This window comes from Heptranchias perlo, chromosome 3 (genome assembly GCF_035084215.1).
Source record: "Heptranchias perlo isolate sHepPer1 chromosome 3, sHepPer1.hap1, whole genome shotgun sequence".
Lineage (NCBI taxonomy): Eukaryota > Metazoa > Chordata > Chondrichthyes > Hexanchiformes > Hexanchidae > Heptranchias > Heptranchias perlo.
In genome coordinates this window covers 73,495,604-73,518,921 of record NC_090327.1, presented here as the reverse complement: position 1 = coordinate 73,518,921, position 23,318 = coordinate 73,495,604, and the positions used below count along the sequence as shown (strand labels likewise).

General features: G+C 40.8%; 1 protein-coding gene across 2 annotated transcripts in view; it reads left to right on the top strand.

Annotated features, from left to right (window-relative positions):
* The first annotated feature begins 1,036 nt into the window (after positions 1-1,036).
* The window catches only part of vcpip1 (valosin containing protein (p97)/p47 complex interacting protein 1), a 37,632-nt gene continuing 15,350 nt past the window's right edge, over positions 1,037-23,318 (top strand). Inside the window, exons 1-2 of one of the 2 annotated variants that reach the window (XM_067980250.1) lie at positions 1,037-3,759; positions 19,987-20,073. In XM_067980250.1, the coding sequence (XP_067836351.1) occupies positions 1,230-3,759; positions 19,987-20,073 (2,617 nt within the window). In that variant the 5' untranslated portion in view covers positions 1,037-1,229. Of the gene's footprint in view, positions 3,838-19,986; positions 20,074-23,318 lie in introns of both variants that reach the window. The other variant, XM_067980245.1, reaches the window with a different exon arrangement.

The following is a 23,318-nucleotide window of genomic DNA, read 5'->3' as shown; positions in this document are numbered from 1 at the left end:
CAATGGTACAGGGGCGTGAGATGCTGGGAGTTATTTTATGATAACTATTGGACGTGTTTTGTTTATGTTTATTGTCAAGGATGACATGCTTGAATGAGCCACAAAGAAATGGCTTAAAATATAAAAGTAAAACATTTTTGCTTCAGAGCTTTCTAGGGATGTTTCTTAAACAAAATTAGGGCTGCCCACCCCTATTGAGTATTTTCTGTATTTATTTCAGATTTCCAACGTGTACAGTTTTTTAAAAATATAGGATACTGCAGTCATCGATATGGAACGAAATCTATGTTTTTGTTTTCTCAAAAGACAGTAACCCTTGGCACTTCAGTGCTCTGATTAAAATTGCTATGGCGTCATCAAACCGCAACAGGGAACGATAAACTGTGACATCATTGGCGTTTCTTTCGCAAGCACAGAAAGACGTTATAACGTCATCAAACCAGGACAATGACTGGTAACTATGACATCAGCTTCTCCTTAGTAACCATGCAGCAGGCCTGACAGCTCATTCTAAACTGACAATTGCACCGAATCAGCTCGTTCATGTCCCCACAATACAATGAACAAAACACATTTGAAAGGCTACAGTACACAGACACAAGCTAAGGGCATCATATCGTAAAGTGGAACTTGCCAGGAAAATAATTTTTAAAAACATTTTAATTGGGTTAATCAAGTCACATGGTCAAGGAGACACATATGTTCCTATTATCGCTGACTTTCAAAATTACTACACCAAAAGCAAAAAAAACAAACGTGACATAACCATCACCTCTCTTCCCAGCACACCTTTCGCTTGTCCAGCAGTCCGAGTCCTCCGCTCGATGGACAGCCTGACGGTCGCTTCAATGCACGCCGGGAATCGTAGTTCAAAAACTCTCCATTCCATCCGCAATACCAACGGCAATGCGTTCAACGGAAAACTACGATCCCCGACGTGCATCGCGCTACCAGCGCATGCGTGTCTGCCACACCCCCCCCCCCCCCTCTCCTCGCCGCTCTCTCTCCTGTCTTCAGTAAAGGAGACTTGTTTCGTTTCGTTCGATAACGGAAACTGCGAGTGGAAAGAGAAAGAAAAGGAAACTGAGTACTTCCGCGTTTCACCTCCCAGTAAAGAACATTACTGACAGGAACAGCCTCTTCTTATCGACTGACCATGACACTGTGAGCATTAACGATTAAAAATATATAGACTGATTTTACTATAACCAGGAATAATCAATGAAGCAATGTTGCAAGGAGCTAAGAAAAAAGACAAACGTATTCTGTCAGGTACGTGTCCGGATCCTAAGTGCCAGGCTCGGCTGTTTTTCCCAGCCTATGGAGTCAGTATAGAATGCACCGAATGCGGCCAGCGCCATGAACAAAGAAACCTGCTCAATGTGGAGGAAGTCACCGACCCAGACGTGGTACTGCATAACCTGCTGAGGAATGCCTTGCTGGGAGTCACGGCCCCCAAAAAGGGCACGGAAATGGTGAAAGTAATGGGACTGTCCAATTACCACTGTAAGCTGCTGTCTCCTATCCTGACCCGGTATGGCATGGATAAACAAACTGGGAAGGCCAAGCTATTGAGAGAGATGAACCAAGGGGAAATGTTTGATTGTGCCTTGTTGGGTGACAGAGCTTTCCTTATTGATCCAGAGCATATTGGGACTATGGGCTATGGGAAAGATCGCTCAGGGAGTCTGTTATATCTCCATGATACTCTGGAGGAGATCAAGAAGGCGAATAGTAATCAAGAATGTTTAATCCCTGTTCATGTTGATGGTGATGGTCATTGTTTAGTTCACGCTGTGTCCAGGGCTTTGGTGGGCAGAGAGCTTTTCTGGCATGCTTTGCGCGAAAATCTCAAACAGCATTTTAAGGTAAACCTGGATCGTTACAAGGCATTATTCCATGACTTCATCGATGCAGCAGAATGGGAGGATATCATTAATGAATGTGACCCTTTGTTTGTCCCTCCTGAAGGAGTACCTTTGGGTCTACGTAATATTCATATATTTGGTTTGGCCAATGTATTGCATCGTCCAATCATTTTGATAGATTCTCTGAGTGGAATGAGAAGTTGCGGTGATTATTCAGCTACCTTTCTCCCAGGATTAGTTCCTGAAGAAAAATGTAGGGGAAAGGATGGTCATCCTAATAAGCCTATTTGCATCGCTTGGAGCAGTTCAGGGCGCAACCATTATATACCTTTGGTTGGAATAAAAAGGGGTCCTTTACCCAGGCTTCCTTTGAAACTGTTGCCTAAAGCCTGGGGTGTCCCACAGGAGCTTATTAGGAAGTACATACAGTTTGAAGATGACAGCTGTACATTAGGAGGTGACCGAAGTTTGCAGGATAAATACTTGCAGAGGCTTGTTGCTGCGATGGAAGAAATTTTCTTGAAGAAGCATGACATCCACCCTTCTCTGGTAGCAGATGTTCATCAATATATATACAGAAGGACAGGGGTAATTGGAATACAGCCTGAGGATGTTACCGAAGCTGCAAAGAAGGCCGTAATTGAAAACCGTTTGCAGAAATGTTTGATTTGCGGTGCTCTTTCAGAGCTTCATGTGCCTACAGAGTGGCTAGCTCCAGGAGGAAAGCTGTATAACTTAGCTACAAGCACCCATGGTCAACTGAAGCCAGACAAAAATTACAGCTTTCCTGTTAACCATCTGGTGTGCTCTTATGACCCTAAACAAGATGTATTGGTGCCAGACTATAATTTGAGTCACTTAACGTCCTGCAACTGGTGTCATGGTACTTCCATGCGCCATGTTAGAGGGGATGGTTCTGTTGTGTACTTAGATGGAGATCGAACTAACGCCAGATCTGCTGGAGGCAAATGTGGCTGTGGCTACAAGCATTACTGGGAAGGAAAGGAATATGATAACTTACCTGAAGCATTCCCAATTACTTTGGAATGGAATGGAAGGGTGGTGCGAGAAACTGTTTATTGGTTTCAGTATGAAAGTGAATTGGCTCTAAACAGCAATGTTTATGATGTTGCTATGAAACTTGTCACCAAGCATTTTCCTGGTGAATTTGGAAGTGAAATCTTGATTCAGAAAGTTGTCAACACCATATTACATCATACAGCCAAAAAGAATCCCGATGAATATACTCCAGTCACTGTTGAAGGTGCACATAGTCGTAGAGTTGGTGACTTGCAAGATGAACCAATATCAGAGCCACATTTACCTACTAAAATTATTTTAATGGGTCATAAATCAAAGACTCTGCATAAAGAAGAGCTGAACATGAGTAAAACCGAACGAGGTATTCAGCAGAATATTACTGACCATGCAGCTATTGTGCAAAAGCGGAAAACTGACAAATTACGACAAGATCAAAAGGGACCAGGCCAACCATCTTCTCCTGGAATTGTTAAAGATGGCTCATCATCTGCTCCAGCCACTCCCACTAAGTCCCCTTATTCCCCATCACCTACCAAGGAAAAGAAGATTAGAGTAACGACTAGTGATGGGCGACAGGCAACACTGATCCTTCAAGTATCTGTAACATTTTCTCAATTTCAAGAAAGCATAGCTAAAGAATTTAACCTTCCTCCACGTTTGCAATGCATACGGTATGGCTTTCCTCCAAAGGAACTTCATCCTCCTAAAGTGGGATGGGAGAACGAGGTTTTGCCCCTGCAGCATGGTGATCGTGTTTCTGTGGAGATTCTGAAGGACAGTAAGGAACTTGTGCCTGCTGCTTCAACATCTGCAGCTCATTCCTGGGACGCTGAAGAACCTGAAGCATCTGGTAGGGCTTCTGTTAAGGATATGCAAGACCATATTGATCTTGAAATGTCGTCTCTCTGCCTTCTAGCAACCTTAATGGGTGAGAAGTTACATTATCTTATTTTTGTTCATTTAACTAGGCATATTATTGTGATAGCATCCGCAACTGATAGGTAGAAAAAGAAAAAAAATCCTAAAGATGGAAATCTGAAGTAAAAGCAGAAAATGCTGGAAATGTATATTAGTTTAATCAGCACTTGAAAGCAAAAGATAACAAAGGTTAACATTTCATGTGTGACACATTATTGGGTCCTTTTGCTTTACCATACCAATATCCATCTCTGTATCTGTTCCTGCTGAAACAGGTACTGATGCATTTACAATCCACATTAATTTTAAGAATTGAAATGGACATGACTGCAAGACAATTTGTGTGTGTGTTTGTGGGGTGGGGGGGGGTGATGTCATAAGCAGCAAACGTAAAGCTAGAGCAGTTGATGTAATCAGGATCATGATGTGTTGCAGCCCACAAGTCACTGCAACCCAGCTGTTATATGATCTAATTAGGCTATGCAATGTTAAATGCGTTGGGACAGTAGAATAGACTGCAACATGGTACTGTAGCAATTTGGTCTTTTGAAAAATATTGACACTAGATGTGTGTTGACAGGACAAGAGATATATTAACTTTTATGTTCTGGAGCTTAATATATTTATGCTGTCTTTGTGTTTGACTGTTACATATATCACAAATTCAAATATATGATTAGCAAAAATAAATTGCTATATATGGATTAACAAATATGACCATCGTTTGAGTACACCCAATCATCTGAATTTTCAATTGAATCATGATTAATGTAAGTGAACCTTGTTTCTTTTGAAGATTTTTTAAAAACTTCTTTGTAAAAATTATCATGTTGCTCAGTGGATAACTTTTGGGGTAAAATTTAATTTTGTGTAAGCAATGGGTTAGAACTTGAATTAGTAATGGTATAAAATTGATTTTTGATTTATTCACACGCATTTAACTTTTAAAATAAACTGATTTAGTGACTTTCTGCCACCAGGCATCATTAGCATGCTATGTAAATACAATATTTAGAGCTGTATAACATTAGTGGAGTTTTGAAGAGTCTGTTCTAATATTGATTGGGTTTTACATGCTACATTCATAAGCTGAAACCTTGAAGCTTCACAATTTTGTGTAGGCCATGATTCAAAGTTCAAACTTCAGTATTATTACAGTATGAGCGTATCCAGGCTTATTATGGCCACTGGTTTATAGTGACTGAACAAATATTATTACATTAGATTCTGGAATATTTACCCATATTTTGGGAACCATATTGTACAATTCTGTCCATTTTCTGTGAAAATCAATGGCCTGGCACATTATAATAGGTAACTTTTTTAGCCTGGTAATACTGGAGTTGGATTTTCTTCTGCTCCCAACACCAATTTTCTGCCTTTACTTCTCTGTCCATTAAGGTGGCTACACCCCGTTTTAGGGGGAATGGCAGTTTCCCAAGTAGTTCACCAACCAGAATGTATTTGTATTACTGAGCTTTTTAACCACACAGACTATCACAGTTGAGACCATTCTTGGTTCTCATCTTTTCTATACATGTGCATTTCCAGTAGGTAGTTGGATAGTGGTCAGGAGTAGAAATGCTGTGTAATATATTTCCCTGTACCTTCCTGAGGCCAAAGAGGGTGAGCCCAGTTGTGCAATCCTACACTCCCCCAGCTGAAATTGGTTAACTTAGCACAAACCAGGCATTGACCCTGGGACCTTCCTGGCTTCTGTGTCTCAGTGCAACACCATCAAATGCTTTTACCTACTAGGCCATTATGGAGTCTAATTCTGCAGTTATAATATCTCTTGTTACAGAATGTGACCAGAGTATGGGACTGGGAGACAAAGCTGTGAGAGACCTTTCTGCCACATTGCCTGTAGTTAATTTGTATTTACTCTATGTGTGCATGTGTGTGGCTTATGAAGGGATCTAAACACGAAGATGAGAATTTTTAATTTGAGGTGTTGGGGGGCTAGGAACCAGTGTAAGTCAGCAGGACACAAGTGATGGGTGAGAGGGACTTGGTGTGGGATAGAATATGGGTAGCAGAGCTTTGGATAAACTGAAGTTATGGAGGATGGGAGGCAAACCAGGAGAGCATTGAAATAGTCCAGCCTGAAGGTGACAAAGGCTTGGATGAAAGTTTGAGTAGTAGATAGGATGAAGCAAGGGCAGAGGCCAGCAATGTTATGGAGGTAGAAGTAGGCAGTCTATGTGATCGAGGTCAGAAACTAAGCTTGGGGTTGATTAGCACGCTGAGGTTGGAAATAGTCTGATTCAGCCTGAGAGTGTGCCCGGGAAGCGGAATGTAATTGATGGCAAGGGTACGGAGTTTGTGGTGGGGGCCCAAGACAATGACTTTGGTCTTTCCGATGTTCAGCTGGAGGAAATTGTGAGACTGTAGGTCGGACAGGCAATCTGACACCACAGAGGCAGTGGAGGGGTCGAAAGGTAGAGCTGGCAATCATCAGCGTACCTATGAAAGCTGACCCTATGTTTGCAAATGATGTCACAAAGCAGCATTTAGATGAGGAAGACGCTTTGGAAGACTCTAGAGGTAATGATGTGGGGTGGGAAGAGAAGCCATTGCTGGAAATGCTCTAGCTATGATTGGATAGGTATGAGGGGAAACAAGCGAGGGTAGTTCCACTGAGCTGGAGGAGGGTAGTGTGGTCGACCATGTCAAAGGCTGCAGAGAAGACGAAGAGGGATAATGAACCACAGTCATAGTCGCAGAGAATGTCATTTCTGACTGATTAGAGCTGTTTTGGTGCTGTGGTAGGTGTAGAAATCTGATCGAGATTCAAACAGGGAGTTGTGGGAAAGATAGGCATGGATTTGGGAGGCAACAACACGTTCAAAGACTATGGTGAGGAAAGGGAGGTTGGCAATGGGCAGTAGTTTACAAGGACTGAGGGTTATTTGAGGAGGGGTGAGAATTTCAGTAGCAGTGGAACTGAGGTAGTTGGAACAGAAGAGGTCAATACTGAGGTGGAAATAGGCAATCTTAGTGATGAGCTGGATGTAGGATTTGAAACTCAGCGCAGAGTGAAACAGTGCACTGAGAATGCGCACCTTTTGGATTCAGCCTGCGCGAGCAGTTGGGAAGGGATGTTAAAGTAGAAGATTTTGGCAGTAGCCGGGTGGGATGGATTTGGTTTAGTCATTATTGAGTTGTAAATTCTGTTTTCCACATCTTACGAACATACAAAATTGATGAGCAGGAAAAGACCTGCTGGTCCATCAAGCCTGCCCCACACCATTCTGGCCAGACCATCTGGAGTCTTCCCCCAACCTCACACCCACCCCAGCAGCCATGTAATCTCCTGGGAGAGGCAAAAAAACAACAGGGCCAATAAGGGAAAAAAATACTCTGTAAAATTCCTCTTCGACCCTCTCAGGCGATCGAAACCATTCCAGGAGAACACATGGACCAAATGTTATCTATAAAGACACTTACTTTCTGTATGATGCAATCTCTGCCCCAGTCAGGAACCCAGCTCCCTCTTGAAGACATGCAGAGAGTCAGCACCCACTGCACCAGCCGGCAGATGTATTCCAGAGGCTCACAATTCTCTGGGAAAAGAAGAACCGCCTAACATCTAGTCTATTCCTACTCTTCCATAGTTTAAACTCGTGTCACCTGGTCCTCCCCAACCTGTTAAACTGGAATAATCTATCAATAGGGACGCTATCCAGCCCTTTAATTATTTTATAGACCTTTATCAGGTCACCTCTAAGTCTATGCTGCTCTAAAGTAAGTGGACCAAGGTCCTTGAGCCTATCTGAGTTGCTCATGTTCTTTAAGCTAGGAATCATTCTTGTAGCTCTCCTCTGCACCTTTTCCAAAGCCGTTATATCACCCATCATGTGGGGGGACCAAAACTGGGTACAGTGCTCTAGATATGGTCTGACCAGTGACCTGTATAGTGTCAAAATGGTGTCCTTTGATTTATACTGAGTGGTTCTATTAATACAACGCAATATCTTGTTAGCTTTAACTACAGTTTCTCCACATTGGTCATGAACCTTTAGTGATCTGTGCACAATAACACCACGATCTTTTTGTTGCTCAACCTTTTTCAGTATTGTTCCCTGCAAAGGATACATGTATTCTGTGTTGGCCCTACCAAGATGCATAACACTACATTTATCTAAATTAAATGCCATTTGCCAATGTGTGGCCCACTCCCCTCTACTGTCTTAACCCTTGAACAGATTTTGGTGTCATCTGCAAACTTACTTACCATACTCCCAACACCACTGTCCAGGTCATTAATAAAGGCCGTGAAGAGTAATGGGCCTAGGACTGATCCCTGGGGGCACCACTAGTAACATGTCTCAAGCTGAACCACATCCGTTAACTACAACTTTTTGGCTGTGAGACTGGAGCCAATTCCTAATCCAGCTTGTCAAATTTCTACTGATACACAAGATTCTATCTTGTGAAGTAACCTAGTGTGAGGTACTTTATCAAAGACTTTCTGAAAGTCCAGGTAGACAATGTCTACCGGATTACCCTAATCTACCCCCCTCTAATGACTTCCTCAAAAAACTCTATCAAATTTGTTAGGCATGACCTATTTTTTCAGAAGCCGTTTTGTGTATTTCGAATGGCCCGTTCCTTTTCCCAGTGATCATAAAGGGCTTGTCTTACGATCCCTTCTAGCATCTTCCCAATAATTGATGTCAGGTTTGTAGGCCTGTAGTTCCCCAGCTCTGATTTGTCCCCTAATTTGAAAATAAGTACTACATGAGCTAGCTTCTAGTCTAAGGGAACTGTCCCTGACTCTATTGAACTATTAAAGGTATGGGCAAAGGGCTCACAGAGCACCTGTCCTATCTCTTTAATCACCCTTGGATGGATATTATTCGCACCAGGAGCCCTATCAATTTTGAACTTTCCTAACCTATCCAAGATGACATTACTATCTATTTTAATATTATTAATGCATTAAATACAAAGCACCTCACCTGGAACATATGCATCGTCTACAGGGGTATCGACTGATGCAAAATAGTCATTTAGCAACTCTGGCATAACCTGAGAATCAGTTTGAATCTGCCCTACAGTATCTTTTGTGGCCCTATACATTGCTTTATGGTCTTCTGACTACGGACATAACTAAAACTGCCACAATTATGCACCATCTTCTTTTCCAAAGTTAACATGCAGGTACAGCAAGCAATTAGGAAGGCAAATGGTATGTTAGCTTTTATTGCAAGGGGGTTGGAATATAAGCGTAAGGAGGTCTTGCTACAATTATATAGGGCTCTGGTGAGACCACATCTGGAGTACTGTATACAGTTTTAGTCTCCTTACCTAAGGAAGGATATACTTGCCTTGGAGGGGGTGCAACAAATGTTCACTGGATTGATTCCTGGAATGAGAGGGTTGTCCTATGAGGAGAGATTGAATAGAATGGGTCTATATTCTCTGGAGTTTAGAAGAATGAGAGGTGATCTCATTGAAAGGTAGAAAATTCTTAGAGGGCTTGACAGGGTAGATGCTGAGAGGTTGTTCCCCCTGGCTGGAAAGTCTAGAACAGGCATCATAGTCTCAAGATAAGGGGTCGGCCATTTAGGACCAAAATGAAGAAAAATTTCTTCCCTCAGAGTTATGAATCTTTGGAATTCTCTACCCCACAGGGCTGTGGATGCTGAGTCGTTGAGTATATTCAAAACTGAGATCAATAGATTTTTGGACACTAAGGGAATCAAGGGATATGGGGATCGGGTAGGAAAGTGGAGTTGAGGTAGAAAATCAGCCATGATCTTAGTGAATGGCGGAGCAAGCTCGAGGGACCATATGGCCTACTCAAGCTCCTATTTCTTATGTTCATAGATCTCTTGGCTAGTCTTATGGCTGTTTTTGTCTTCCTTAATTGCATGAGATACTTTTCCCTGTTCTCCTGCGAGTTAATTGCCTTAAGAATGTAGAATGTCTTCTGTTTCGTTCGAATTTGCCTCTGTACATTCCTCGTCAACCATAATGGTTTTGTTTTACCATGTGCCCTTTTCCTAACCATTGGGACATATATGGCTTCATTCTGTTTGAGAATGGTTCTCAATAGAACCTGCTTGCTTGCTTGCTTGCCTATCTAGTAGGGTTGCCCAGTCAACTTTTGCCAGTTCTTTAGACATTTTTGCAAAGTTAGCCCTCTTAAAATCTGTGACCAGCATTGGATTGGCTGCAGCCTTGGATTAGCCAATAAGATTAAACCTAATTATATTATGATCAGAGCTGGCCAGATGTCCCCCCCCCCCACCCCCCATCATATGGAGGGTTGGTACAGCACTAGGGTCACTGCTAAAAACAAGATCTAGAACTTGTTTATCCCTACTTTATAGTGTCTACAAAAGTCTCTGCTACCCTCCCCTCAACACTAGATGCTTCACCATCAGACCATTTAATTCATGGAAAATTGAAGTCTCCTATAATAGAAGCCTTGGCAATTTGTGAACAAAGTTCCTCATCAGCTGGGAATGCCTGTCCTGGAGGTCTATAACAGGTGCCAATCATAATCTTGAGGCCATTGGCTTGAACTAACTGTATCCAAACAGCTTCTGCTACAGCTGATGTGTTAATATCTCTTGCCACAGCAGGCAGATTATTTCTGACAAATAAGGCTACACCACCTCCCTTCTGACCTATTCTGTCATTGCTAAAACAGTTATACCCTGCGATATGGCATTCAGCACCATCATTTAAATCTAGCCATGCCTCAGTAACACCTATAACATCTGGGTTTTCTAATGCTGCATAAGATTCCAGCAGTTTATTTCTAAGACTTCTTGCATTAGCATAGAAGCATTTCACTGGTTTATCAGTTAGTTGACTCTGGGCACTGTTCCTTTTCTGTGCCTTACCTTTAGAAAATCTGGGTAGACGATTAGTGCTACCTACCCCAGTAAAACTACTAGCTGGTTTATCTATTCTAACCCTTGGCTCAACGAGTTTAAATGATCCTCAAAGGCTACCTCAAGATTTTCGCCAACATCAGCAAGTTAAGATGGAGGCCATCCCTCCTAAAAAGTTTACCTTGCCGCTGAAAAATTTCCCAGTTGTCAATAAAAGTAAGTCTCTCCTTCTTACATAGCTCCTCGAGCCACAGGTTGAGTCCGATGATTCTACTGCTCCTTTCTGCAGAACCGTGTAGCACTGGAAGAAGGCTGGAGATAACCACCTTTGCTCCCTTGTCCTTGAGTGCATGCACAAACTTCCTGTAGTTATCCTGCAAGAGAAAGGCCTTTTTATCCATTACATCATTTGTTCCCACACGCAATACTACAATGGTTTGGAAGGCAGTTAGCTATAGCACAGGAACAGTCTTGGAGTTCGGTGTAGTGGTGACGGAGGGGTAAGGCTGAGTACTGTCAGCATTAATTTGAATAATTATATATTTAATAGAAAAAAAGTTGATCCTTCCAAAAAACAGTGGGATAATTTCTGTAAGGTTGTACTTTTTAAAAAATGGGTAGATGGAGTTTTGTTAAACAGAGTGAGGTATTTACATGTAAAAGCCACTGGTAGTTCTACTGTTAAAGCAATTATTTTTATTTAGTCTAATCTTGTGCGCACATTTGTATACATGTATTAAATGAGTCCACAATATTAATGGTACTGCTATTTAGTTTATTTTCAAGTGCATTAAATATCAACTCATAGGGCAGCAAAATGATCATTTGCACCTAACTAATGAAAGTGGAAGTGAATGACTTAATGTATTGTGTGGTCCCATGACAAACTGAAGAAACATTGTAAGATTGACATACTTGACCTTTGTTGTTTTCATTAATAAATTCACATATTGCTAGTTTGATTACTATGCACCTGCTCAATCATCCTTTTTGATTTTGAAGCACTGTGCCAATAGTATAGTTAGTACTCTGCATATGCATACTTTGCATACTGCATTGCAGCATTCTGTAACATGACTAATTTTAATATTAATTATTAGTAGGTCTCCCATGCTGTTGCTCATGATTAGGCTGGGATGTGAAGTGCTGTTTCTGATATTTACCTTGATTCCAGTGCAGCCTAGACATGACTGCGGTTTGCCCATACCCCATGACTGACACAAGGTGAAAAATCACACCTTAAATAATGAAAAATACAGGCCTGAATGGGGTAAATAGTAGTACAATTATTACATCTATCACTTTGCAAAGCTTGCTCAAGATGTAAATAACTTTGTTCTTCCCTCCCCAAAACCTTTTATTCTGTTAGTTACATAAAATACTTTTTGCTCTACTTCTCTTGTTGGATTTGCAGTATTTGTTGAAGAGGCAAATACTTTATTTCTTCATTCTTCTCTCCTTCCCTAAAATCTTCCTCTTTTTCTCAGTTATTTATATGATTATAAAAGTTTTTTTTCTCTCATGCTTTCCATTGTGGATTTGCAGTTCTTCCTGAAGTTGTTGTCAATATAGCACCACACTGTCGAGTCTCCACGCCTGACTGACTGACTTTGACTATCTTAGGTCATATTCAAAGCACCCCACAACCATAACCTCTGGTACTGGTCCCAACATCAGTCCCCTCCCAAACAACATCTTAGCCCAGAATTTGCTGTCAAAATAATGGTGGAGGCTAATGGCGCAAATTGTACAGCAACTTCAAGCGAGGGCAGATGTGCAGTTAAACGCGGAAATCCAAAAGTTGCCGTTAGCTTCGGAAAACGGGATCTCGCTGTCTGCCTCACCGTTGAAATGCATTCAATGGTGTGCAGTTGCTGTACTTTTGTGGTAGATACGAACTAAACTCGCCAAAGAAAGTTAAGTCAAGTCATTTCAAGTCTAAGTACCCTTTTAACAATGTGATATGTGTTAATTACTGCCAGTCAACCTCTTTGGCACTGAAAATTAACTATTACAAGTTTGGAGTCTCATTCCTTCAGGTTTTAATTGTTGTTGGAGATTTAAATAAAAGTTAAACTTTTTATTTACTTTTTCTTTCTGTCTCTTTTTTTTCCTCATTCTCTTAATCCAATCTTTCTTTCCCTCTCTTTATTTCTCTTTCTGTATCTGATTTGACGTTGAATTCACCATTCTAATTTACACCTCCTTTTTAGTCTTTGCGCTGTTAATTTCACAATCCTTCATTCTAATTGGTTAAGGAGATACACAGTTGCTTGCCCTGTTTACTCAGATCCCAGATGCCCTGTAGAGGGCGCCGTGTCATTTCTATCTCCCACTTCCAGCAACTTGAGGCACAATAGATCATGGAGTTTAAAGGGGCAAGTCTAACTAACAGCAGGTGCTGTTTTTTTTTAATTCGTTCATGGGATGTGGGCGTCGCTGGCAAGGCCGGCATTTATTGCCCATCCCTAATTGCCCTTGAGAAGGCGGTGGTGAGCCACCTCCTTGAACCGCTGCAGTCCGTGTGGTGAAGGTTCTCCCACAATGCTGTTAGGAAGGGAGTTCCAGGATTTTGACCCAGCGACAATGAAGGAACGGCGATATGTTTCCAAGTCGGGATGGTGTGTGACTTGGAGGGGAATGTGCAGGTGGTGTTGTCCTTCTAGGTGGTAGAGGGCTTGGGTTTGGGAGGTGCTGTCGAAGAAGCCTTGGCGAGTTGCTACAGTGCATCCTGTGGATGGTACACACTGCAGCCACTGTGCGCCAGTGGTGAAGGGAGTGAATGTTTAGGGTGGTGGATGGGGTGCCAATCAAGCGGGCTGCTTTGTCCTGGATGGTGTCGAGCTTCTTGAATGTTGTTGGAGCTGCACTCATCCAGGCAAGTGGAGAGTATTCCATCACACTCCTGACTTGTGCCTTGTAGATGGTGGAAAGGCTTTGGGGAGTCAGGAGGTGAGTCACTTGCTGCAGAATACCCAGCCTCTGACCTGCTCTTGTAGCCACACTCTTTATGTGGCTGGTCCAGTTAAGTTTCTGGTCAATGGTGACCCCCAGGATGTTGATGGTGGGGGATTCGGCGATGGTAATGCCATTGAATGTCAAGGGGAGGTGGTCATTGCCTGGCACTTGTCTGGCGCGGATGTTACTTGCCACTTATGAGCCCAAGCCTGGATGTTGTCCAGGTCTTGCTGCATGCGGGCTTGGACTGCTTCATTATCTGAGGGGTTGCGAATGGAACTGAACACTGCAATCATCAGCAAACATCCCCATTTCTGACCTTATGATGGAGGGAAGGTCATTGATGAAGCAGCTGAAGATGGTTGGGCCTAGGATACGGCCTTGAGGAACTCCTGCAGCAATGCCCTGGGGCTGAGATGATTGGCCTCCAACAACCACTACCATCTTCCTTTGTGCTGGGTATGACTCCAGCCATTGGAGAGTTTTCCCCTGATTCCCATTGACTTCAATTTTACTCGGGCTCCTTGGTGCCACACTCGGTCAAATGCTGCCTTGATGTCAAGGGCAGTCACTCTCACCTCACCTCTGGAATTCAGCTCTTTTGTCCATGTTTGGACCAAGGCTGTAATGAGGTCTGGAGCCGAGTGCTCCTGGCAGAACCCAAACTGAGCATCACTTTGCTGATGATTGAGAGTAGACTGATGGGGCGGTAATTGGCCGGATTGGATTTGTCCTTTTTTTGTGGACAGGACATACCTGGGCAATTTTCCACATTGTCGGGTAGATGCCAGTGTTGTAGCTGTACTGGAACAGCTTGGCTCGAGGCGCGGCTAGTTCTGGAGCACAAGTCTTCAGCACTACAGCCGGGATGTTGTCGGGGCCCATAGCCTTTGCTGTATCCAATGCACTCAGCCATTTTGTGATATCACGTGGAGCGAATCGAATTGGCTGAAGACTGGCTTCTGTGATGGTTGTCCTGCTACAGCAAATTCTGGGCCCAATATATTTAATAGTTTGAACAAAATAAAACATTGAAAAATAGTCTTTTATAATGTTTTATTCCACCACTTGCACCTAATAATTGTTTGTAAATTTTCTGCCTGCTAGCTACAGAAATACCCTAGGTATTGTAGTTGCACAGAAGCACATAAAAACTATAACTTCCATGATTCTCAAATACATAGAATTTGTCCACAGCAACTGGAAATCCCCAAGGCCCAGGTAAAGTTCCCAATTCAAGCCCGGACTGGACTGATGGGCAGGCTTATGTGGAGGAAATTTGTTACAGGCATTTCTAACGTTAATTGATCAATTTTACGTGTGAGCTTAGTGATTTGTTTTCAGAATGTCGTAATTTCTTTGTGTGTTTGTTTTGTTGTTGTAAATGTTATTTTTAATTGTATCCACTTACCAGAACGAATAAGGATATTATTGGTTGAAAACAGTGCGAAAAAATGGATTGATTTCATAGAATCATACAGCACAGAAGGAGGCCATTCGGCCGATTGTGCCTGTCAAGGGAGTTGTGTATGGAAAAGTATATTTATTAAAAAATGCAGAGCAGCATTCTTTGCCATGTTTATTATCTTTTCTCATTTTTATTTGACTTTTTGCAAAGAAAATTAATGACCAGCTAATTTTTTACTTAATTCAATTCCCTTTATGTGTGCGTGTTCTAATAATTACATTGCAATAGCCACCATTTGGAGAAGAATATTAATTATAAAACAATTTAATGTAAATGTAAAATTTACAACTTAAAAATAATTTGTTTTCAAGTTGGGACTAATGCAACTTGCCATTCAGCACAGCCGTTCCTTTGGGTAATGGAATCAATAAAAATATGACACATTTTAGCTGTCTGTGTCACTGCAACAAAACCAGATAGGGATGCAGACATCGAAGGAGAGATGCTGAAAACTGGAAATGTGGGAAACTTAACTTTTCTACAGCACAACAAAGATTTGTAGAAATGTTGCAGAAAAAGAGACCTTTTGAAAATCTGTACACAGTGTTGTTAGTTTTTCCTTCTGGTTTTTTGTTTCACTGTCAAAAGTCCCAATGCTTCCTGAATAATATTTATATTATTGGTCTTGTTTTTGCTTCATTACTAAATTTATATTAGCAAAATATGTGAACATTTCTGAATATCTGTTTGTGTTTTAAAAATGGCTAATACTGAAAAGATTAAATTCTAAGTTATATTGCATCATTTCATGTAATAGCTAGATTGTAATGGTACATTATTACTGTATAGGCACATTACTTTGTGTCTTTGCTTATTATATGAAATCAGTTACCTAGAACTTGTTGAAATTTCATAGGGGAATTTTACAATCTCCAACATTTTTTTTTACAATAGCAATAGAGGAAGTATAGACCTTCATTTGAAAATGGTAATTTTGCATGAAGCTAAGATATTTTGTCTTTGAAAAATAAAAATGTATTCCCATTATATTTAATAATCTGACTCTGGTCTTGCACCAGATATTGGCTTCTGGACTGATACATTATTTACATTATCTGAAATTTCTGTCTGGATGTTTTTTAGTTTTATTTAGTTCCCCAAAAAAACTATTTGTATGTTACAAGGCAACACTAGTGGCTACATACCACGAATTCCCTCCGCCTCCTCCTGCCTTCCTCCCCCGACTCTATTTTTTGACAACTTCAAATCTCACTAATTCCAATTCATTAATTTGTGTAGGAATAAATGATGTTCAGTCTAGGGTCCAAGAGAAAGAAAGAAAGACTTGCAATTATATAGTGCCTTTCACAACCTCAGGACGTCTCAAAGCACTTTACAGCAAATGAAGTACTTTTGAAGTGTAGTCCCCGTTGTAATGTAGGAAATGCGGTAGCCAATTTGCACACAAGATCCCACTAACAGCAGTGTGATAATGACCAGATAGTCTGCGTTCTTTTAGGTGTTGGTTGAGGGATAAATGTTGGCCAGGACACCGGGGAGAACTCCCCTGCTCTTCTTCGAAATAGTGCCATGGGATCTTTAACATCCACATGAGAGGGCAGACGGGACCTTGGTTTAACGTCTCATCCAAAAGACGACACCTCTGCCAGTGCAGCCCTCCCTCAGTACTGCACTGGAGTGTCAGCCTAATGCTCAATAAAAATTGAGTTTTTAAGACTGAAAAATCTGGCCAGTCAGTCGAGGAAAATTTAGGTCTCCTTTTATTTATCCCCGTAGCCTAATTTTTTTTCTCTCATGCACCTCTGTTATGCGGTTAGCTTTTTATACAAGTAACCAAAGCTTTGCTGCTATAATTGTTTAATATGAGAGAGTCATTTTTTTGTACATCATTCGTTGAAAAATGTTGGTATTCACCTATTGACCAGATAAAGCAGGTTCAATTTGGCCTCTCCACAAGTTTTAGTGCACAACCCTTAAAAGTACATTGAATATTGCTGGAGTCAGTTCACATTTGAAGAGAATCACAGAATGGGCACTTCAGTTCTTCCCTGAGGTAAAAGTTCAAGAATTACTTTTCCAGCACTACATTGTAGGACTGGGTGGTATTGCCACTTTTTTTTGGAGTGAAGCAGCACTAACTTTAATCATGTGGCAAATCTGAAAAGACAAAGAGATGGTTAACTGGACAATCAGAGCTCCAGTGCCTCATACACACTCAGTTTTGCAGATTAAAGTTTCTAAAATTGGATTGCTTAAATTGAACAATTAATATAATCGTTTTAAAAGATATTTGGAATTTTCTGACTGAGGCTGAGATCAAATGCAGAGTGTCCAAATTAAGTTGATAGTCCCATCAAAACTACCAGCTTGGTCTGTTTTGACAGAATTTGATGCAGGTGTCCATACAGTTTATAAATACTGAGCATATTTGGATTGTAGAAAAATGAATTGGTTTGCTTGCCAAGCATCACAGTGGAAATTTACCACATCAAACATCTCTTTGCAGTTTTAAGTGAACTGTTGAACTTTCCACAGAGCATGACATGTGCATCTCCTTATGACCTTTCAGTTGGAAGCAGCTGAGTGGTGGAATGTTTCTCGAAGAAGCTCAGAAGGACTTCCATGTATTGAAAACTTGTTGTTTTATATTATAGTTATACTATTGTAAACCGCATGATACTGCTTTTTTTAGAGCAGTATTGGTGAATGGCACGAAGTTTCACCATGTGCTTGCTCTGATTGGGGTAATGTTGAAGATCCTGGGAGTCCAGTGCATGCTTGAGTGCACACACCATGGCGCACACATACATTAGGCCAAAGTGCATTGCAACATAATGTTCCAGCAGCTGCAGTTAATTAGTAATGGTGAGCAGCGTCCTCTCCAGTAGGTGATCTTTCCACTGGCATGTTTTTTTCCACCGTTTGTGCACAATAAAGTGTGGTGTAGATACCAAATGGGTAGTATAACTGCAACAGTGAAGATATTGCACAGTTCTATGTGCATTTATGCAGGAACAATGTTGTGGGGCAAGTGAGATCAACTTATCGATTACTGTTCAAAGTACAAAAGGAACCATCAGCAATATGTTCAAATGAGGATGTTTTGTTTCAGTTAAGCTGAACAGTTTGATTTAATTTCCTCCCCACCCCTTTGCAAGGTGTTGTCAGTTTTTGCATATCAATATGAATTTGAGAGTACTTTTACCAATCTTCTCAAAATAGTATTTGAATAGCTTTGAAAGTATAATACTCCCCTAGTGGCTCACCTAACATTCCTTAAATCGATGCATACATGCCAACCTAGAAAACAAGCAAAAGCTGTCACAGTCCCCATAAAGCCAACAAGAACACCCCTGCTTTTAAGCCAATGTGAAAGCAAGTATATTACAAGTAACAACATAGACTTTGTAATTTAAGTAATAAATATACTGAACATTCCTTCAATTGTAGTGGAGAGAAAGAACAAAAGTGCATGAAGGCCTGAAGGGGGAAATACAAATACTGAAGGCACAAAATTGATGATGCATGTCCATGGCATCCAGTAATCGAGTACCCTGCCGGCATTCACTGTTAAGGCTTGATATTAGTTTACAATTATATTGTTTTGTGTATACTCAAAAGAAACAAACTTATTTATGATAGCATATAACCCACAATTGAAACATTTTGTGCACAAACCTAATGTGGATTTATTTTGCACTATTAAAAATAGTGCTATTATGGATCAGGATGGCCATCTAGCATTTTGTGACTCTTGTGTTACTAGGGTGTGTTTCTTTTCACCTGTCCACAGCCTCAGTTAAAATGTGACAGAAGCAACATGACATTGGATTAGGCAGCTTTTCTTCTGGTTCAGCTAAAGATTGTGTTTATACACTGCAACTAAACCAACTTTGACTTGGATATGCTCCCATATGCTCATACTCCCTGCTTGAGCAGCGAACTGCCCCCAAACCAGCAGAGGAGTGGAAAGGGAATAGTATTGTTGATGTTATGGGCTCACATCTTTGTTTACTATCGGTCTATGCAATAGAAAAGAGTAGAGATGCCCCTCGGACTTTGTGGAGTAAAGAATTTCCGCTGTGTAAGATAGCGGTGAGTGGGAGGGATGGAGCGGATGAGGAAGTGGGAGAGAGTTGAGGGGAAAAGGAAATTGGAGAGTGCAGTTTAGATTTCAGGGAGGTAATTGTCAATGATTAGTATTCAGGCTAATATGGATTAGTTAGATTTTGGGGTTTCTTGTATGTGTGTGCTGGTTGTGATTGCGGTGGGAGTGTCAGTGGGTAATCTAGTGCACGATATTTTAAACATGCATTTCTTTGTCACTGTATTGTTTTTTTTCTGGTTCTTGAGCTTTGACCAATTGGCCATCCTATTTTGGAGGAACCCTTTTTCATATTTCTTATGCTCGCCTGCACAATTTATTCTCAAAACTTCTTGATTTACATATCTTTCTCTATTGACAATATTTATTTGCGAGGGGGGGAGAGGGACTTTTGCTCACATTTCCAGTTTTATTTTTGTTTCAAGGTTGTTGAAGCAGTCTTAGATAAGCTGCTCAAGTAAGGCACTGCCTTGAGGTAAAATCTCAGGGCAAGTAATTCAAACTATTTTTGCATGCTTCCCTGTGGCTGTTTAAAGAGCATCATTGATGAAGCTTGGGATTCGGTTACCAATCTAACCTTTCTGTTAGAGCATTGCCTAGGATCAAGACTGAGGATGCAAAGAATAAAAAATATGAATTACTTTTAAAAACAAGATTGGCTTCAGATGAAATTATGATTGCATTCAGTAGTATATTCAGATATTCTGCAATCAGATAATAATGAGGTAAGTGATTATTATTTTCTTTCCTTAAGTGGTAAAATTGATCAGATATTTGAAACTATCTAACTGTATCGTTTTTTTTTGCATTGTTTAGGAGAAGATGTTTGGTCATACGCAAAGAAACTACCACACTTATTTGAACATGGTGGAGTGTTCTATAACACAATGAAAAAAGACGTGGGTAAGGCGAATCATGTTGCAGTTTTCATCACTTTATAGATCCTCATTTAATGGGAAAAAATACATAATTTTTACAAGTGTAAGTTACTATTAATATGCTGGGACGTGAACCTCTGCTGCCAAAATGTCCACTCTACCAATACTATTTTTGACTAGCTGCTAGGAGACATGATGTACCACCTGGCTGAATGCCCCTATCCAATTGGTTTTATTTTCACTTCCACCCTGCAAGGAAATGCCACAGCCTCCACATGGAGGCTCTCTGGTTGTATCAACTCAGATTGGGAAGTGAGCAGTGTATAAGATTGAATTTGTATTTTACCTGATGACTTCGAATGTAAGAGCTCCTGTACATAGCAATACTGCATGACCCATTTCCTCTTCATTTCATCTTCTCTTAGCTACTTTTGTTTAATGATGGCAAATTCTTAATACTTCATTGAACTAAATTAAAGCACAGCTTTTTTAAATTGAAAAAAGTCATAAAATAGTTTAATTTTATGATTGGAGAGTTTAGTAAGGTGTTTTTATACTGGGGTTATTGAGGAACCTTATAATTGCCGCTTAGGCAGTCAAAATAGATATTCAGGAATAACCAATTTAATATTTTATCAACTGGGCAATCGTCTAAATGAATGTTTAAAGCTTGCTGCTACTTTAATGGACACATAACACAAGCAGATGAGCATCATTAACCTGTTAGCTATTGCTCGATGGTGACTTTGAATAAAAAGGTAAATGTAACTCATTTCTAGTGTAGCTTAGTTTATTGCATTGGTGCATCACTTTTGTAAAGTGACACAGCACAGAAACAGGCCATTTCTTTTGCACCACCTCCATGGTCTTGGCATCCTTCCTGAAATAGGGCACTCCAAACTGGGCATAACCAGATGTCACGAATGGTCCTCTTCACAGTTAACCATGCTCCCTATCTTTATCATGTCAACAAATATTAATATTGTGCCAAGTCCCAAACACTGACCCATGGGGGTTACCACTGATCATATCCCTCCAGTCTGGAAAAACATACATAAATCACTAGTATCTATTTTCTGTCCTTTAACAAACTTCCTATCCATGCTGTCACATTCTCTTGAATACCATGTATTGTAATTGTATCATCAAGCCTCCTTTGCAGCACCGTTTGAAAACCTACGTACACTACATCCACTGCATTTCCATTATCAATATACTCTTATTTCGTCACTCTATTAAATTTGTCAAACGTGGTTTGCCTTCTACAAATCCTTGCTGGCTGTTTTTAATTAGCCCATGTCTTTCCAGCGCACATTAATTTTATCCTATATTATGGCTTCTAGAAGCTTACCTAGTGTTAGGCTGACTGGTCTATTGTTACCCAAGTTATTCCTTTCTCCCTTTTTGAACAGAGATGTCTCAGCATTTCTAAACATTTTTTTGCTTCCTCTCTAGTTTCCAATTTCTGCTTGATTTTCATTCATGCTATAATGAAATCACTAAAAATTAACAGGTACAAAAAATAATTTAAAAGGTCAATGGAATATTGGCTTTCATCTCAAGGAGGCTGGAATACAAAGGGATGGAAGTTATGCTACAGCTACAGAGCTCTGGTTAGACCTGAAGTACTGAGTTCAGTTCTGGATACCGCACCTCAGGAAGGATATATTGGCCTTGATGGGGGTGTAGCGCAGATTCACAGAATGAGACCGGGGCTTAGAGGGTTAAATTATGCGGACAGGTTGCATAGACTAAGCTTGTATTTCTTTGAGTATAGAAGATTAAGGGGCGATCTAATTGAGATGTTTAAGATGATTAAAGTACATGATAGGGTAGATAGTGAAGCTATCCCCTCTGGTAGGGGAGTCCAGAACAAGGGGGCATAACCTAAAAATTAGAGCTGGGCCATTCAGGGGTGATGTTAGGAAGTACTTCATGCAAAGGGTTGGAGAAATCTGGAATTATCTTCACCCAAAAAGCTGTTGAGGCTAGGTCAATTGAAAATTTCAAAACTAAGATTGATAGATTTTTGTTAGGGAAGAGTATTAAGGGATATGGAACCAAGGCGGGTAGATGGAGTTAAGATACAGATCAGCCATGATTCAGCTGAATGGCGGAACAGGCTCAAGGGTCTAAATGGCCTACTCGTGTTCCTATTGAAACCTTGCATTTAATGCACATCTCAAAGCTGTTGCATTTCTGTAAGGGAAATTTTTTGATTAGCTCAAATAACTACAATCTCAGGTTGAGAATTCAAAAGATTCACAACCCTCTGAGTGAAGAAATTCCCCCTGATCTCGGTCCTAAATGCCGACCCCTTAGTCTAGTTCTAGATTCTCCAGCTGGGGAAACAACCTCTCAGCATCTACCCTGTCAAGCCTGCTAAGAATTTTATACATTTCAATGAGATCACCTCTCATTCTTCTAAACTCCAGAGAATATAGGCCCATTCTACTCAATCTCTCCTTGTAGGATAACCCTCTCATTCCAGGAATCAATCTAGTGAACATTCGTTGCACTGCCTCTAAGGCAAGCATGTCCTTCCTTAGGTAAGGAGACCAAAACTGTATACAGTACTGCAGATGTGGTCTCATCAGAGCCCTATATAATTGTAGCAAGACCTCCTTACTCTTACATTCCAGCCCCCTTGAATTAAAGCTAACATACCATTTGCCTTCCTTATTGCTTGCTGTACCTACATGTTAACTTTCTGTGATTTGTGTACAAGGACACCCAAATCTCTCTGAACACCAACATTTCTTAGTCTCTCACCTTTTAAAAAAATATTCTGTTTTTCTATTCTTCCTACCAAAGTGGATAATTTCATATTTCCCCACATTATGCTCCATCTACCACCTTCTCGCCCACTCACTTAACCTGTTTATATCCCTCTGTAGCCTCATTACGTCCTCCCCACAGCTTACTTTCCCACCTAGCTTTGTATCGTCAGCACACTTAGATACATTACACTCGGTCCCCTCATCTAAGTCATTGATTATATATTGTAAACAGCTGAGGCCCAAGCACTGATCCTTGCGACACCCCACTAGTTACAACCTGCCAACCCGAAAATGACCTGTTTATTCCTACTCTCTCCTCCCTCTTATTAGTTTAAAGCCCTATGGTTTTTTTTTTACCATAATACCATTAAAAGTTACTGGGTGGTGGAACATTAAACTAAGTTCAGCCATTGTATCTTAGAAATGCTTCCAAGTAGTTTCTGCAGGAAAGACCTTGCCCCCTGTTCCTCTCTCTTTCTTTCTCTCTCTC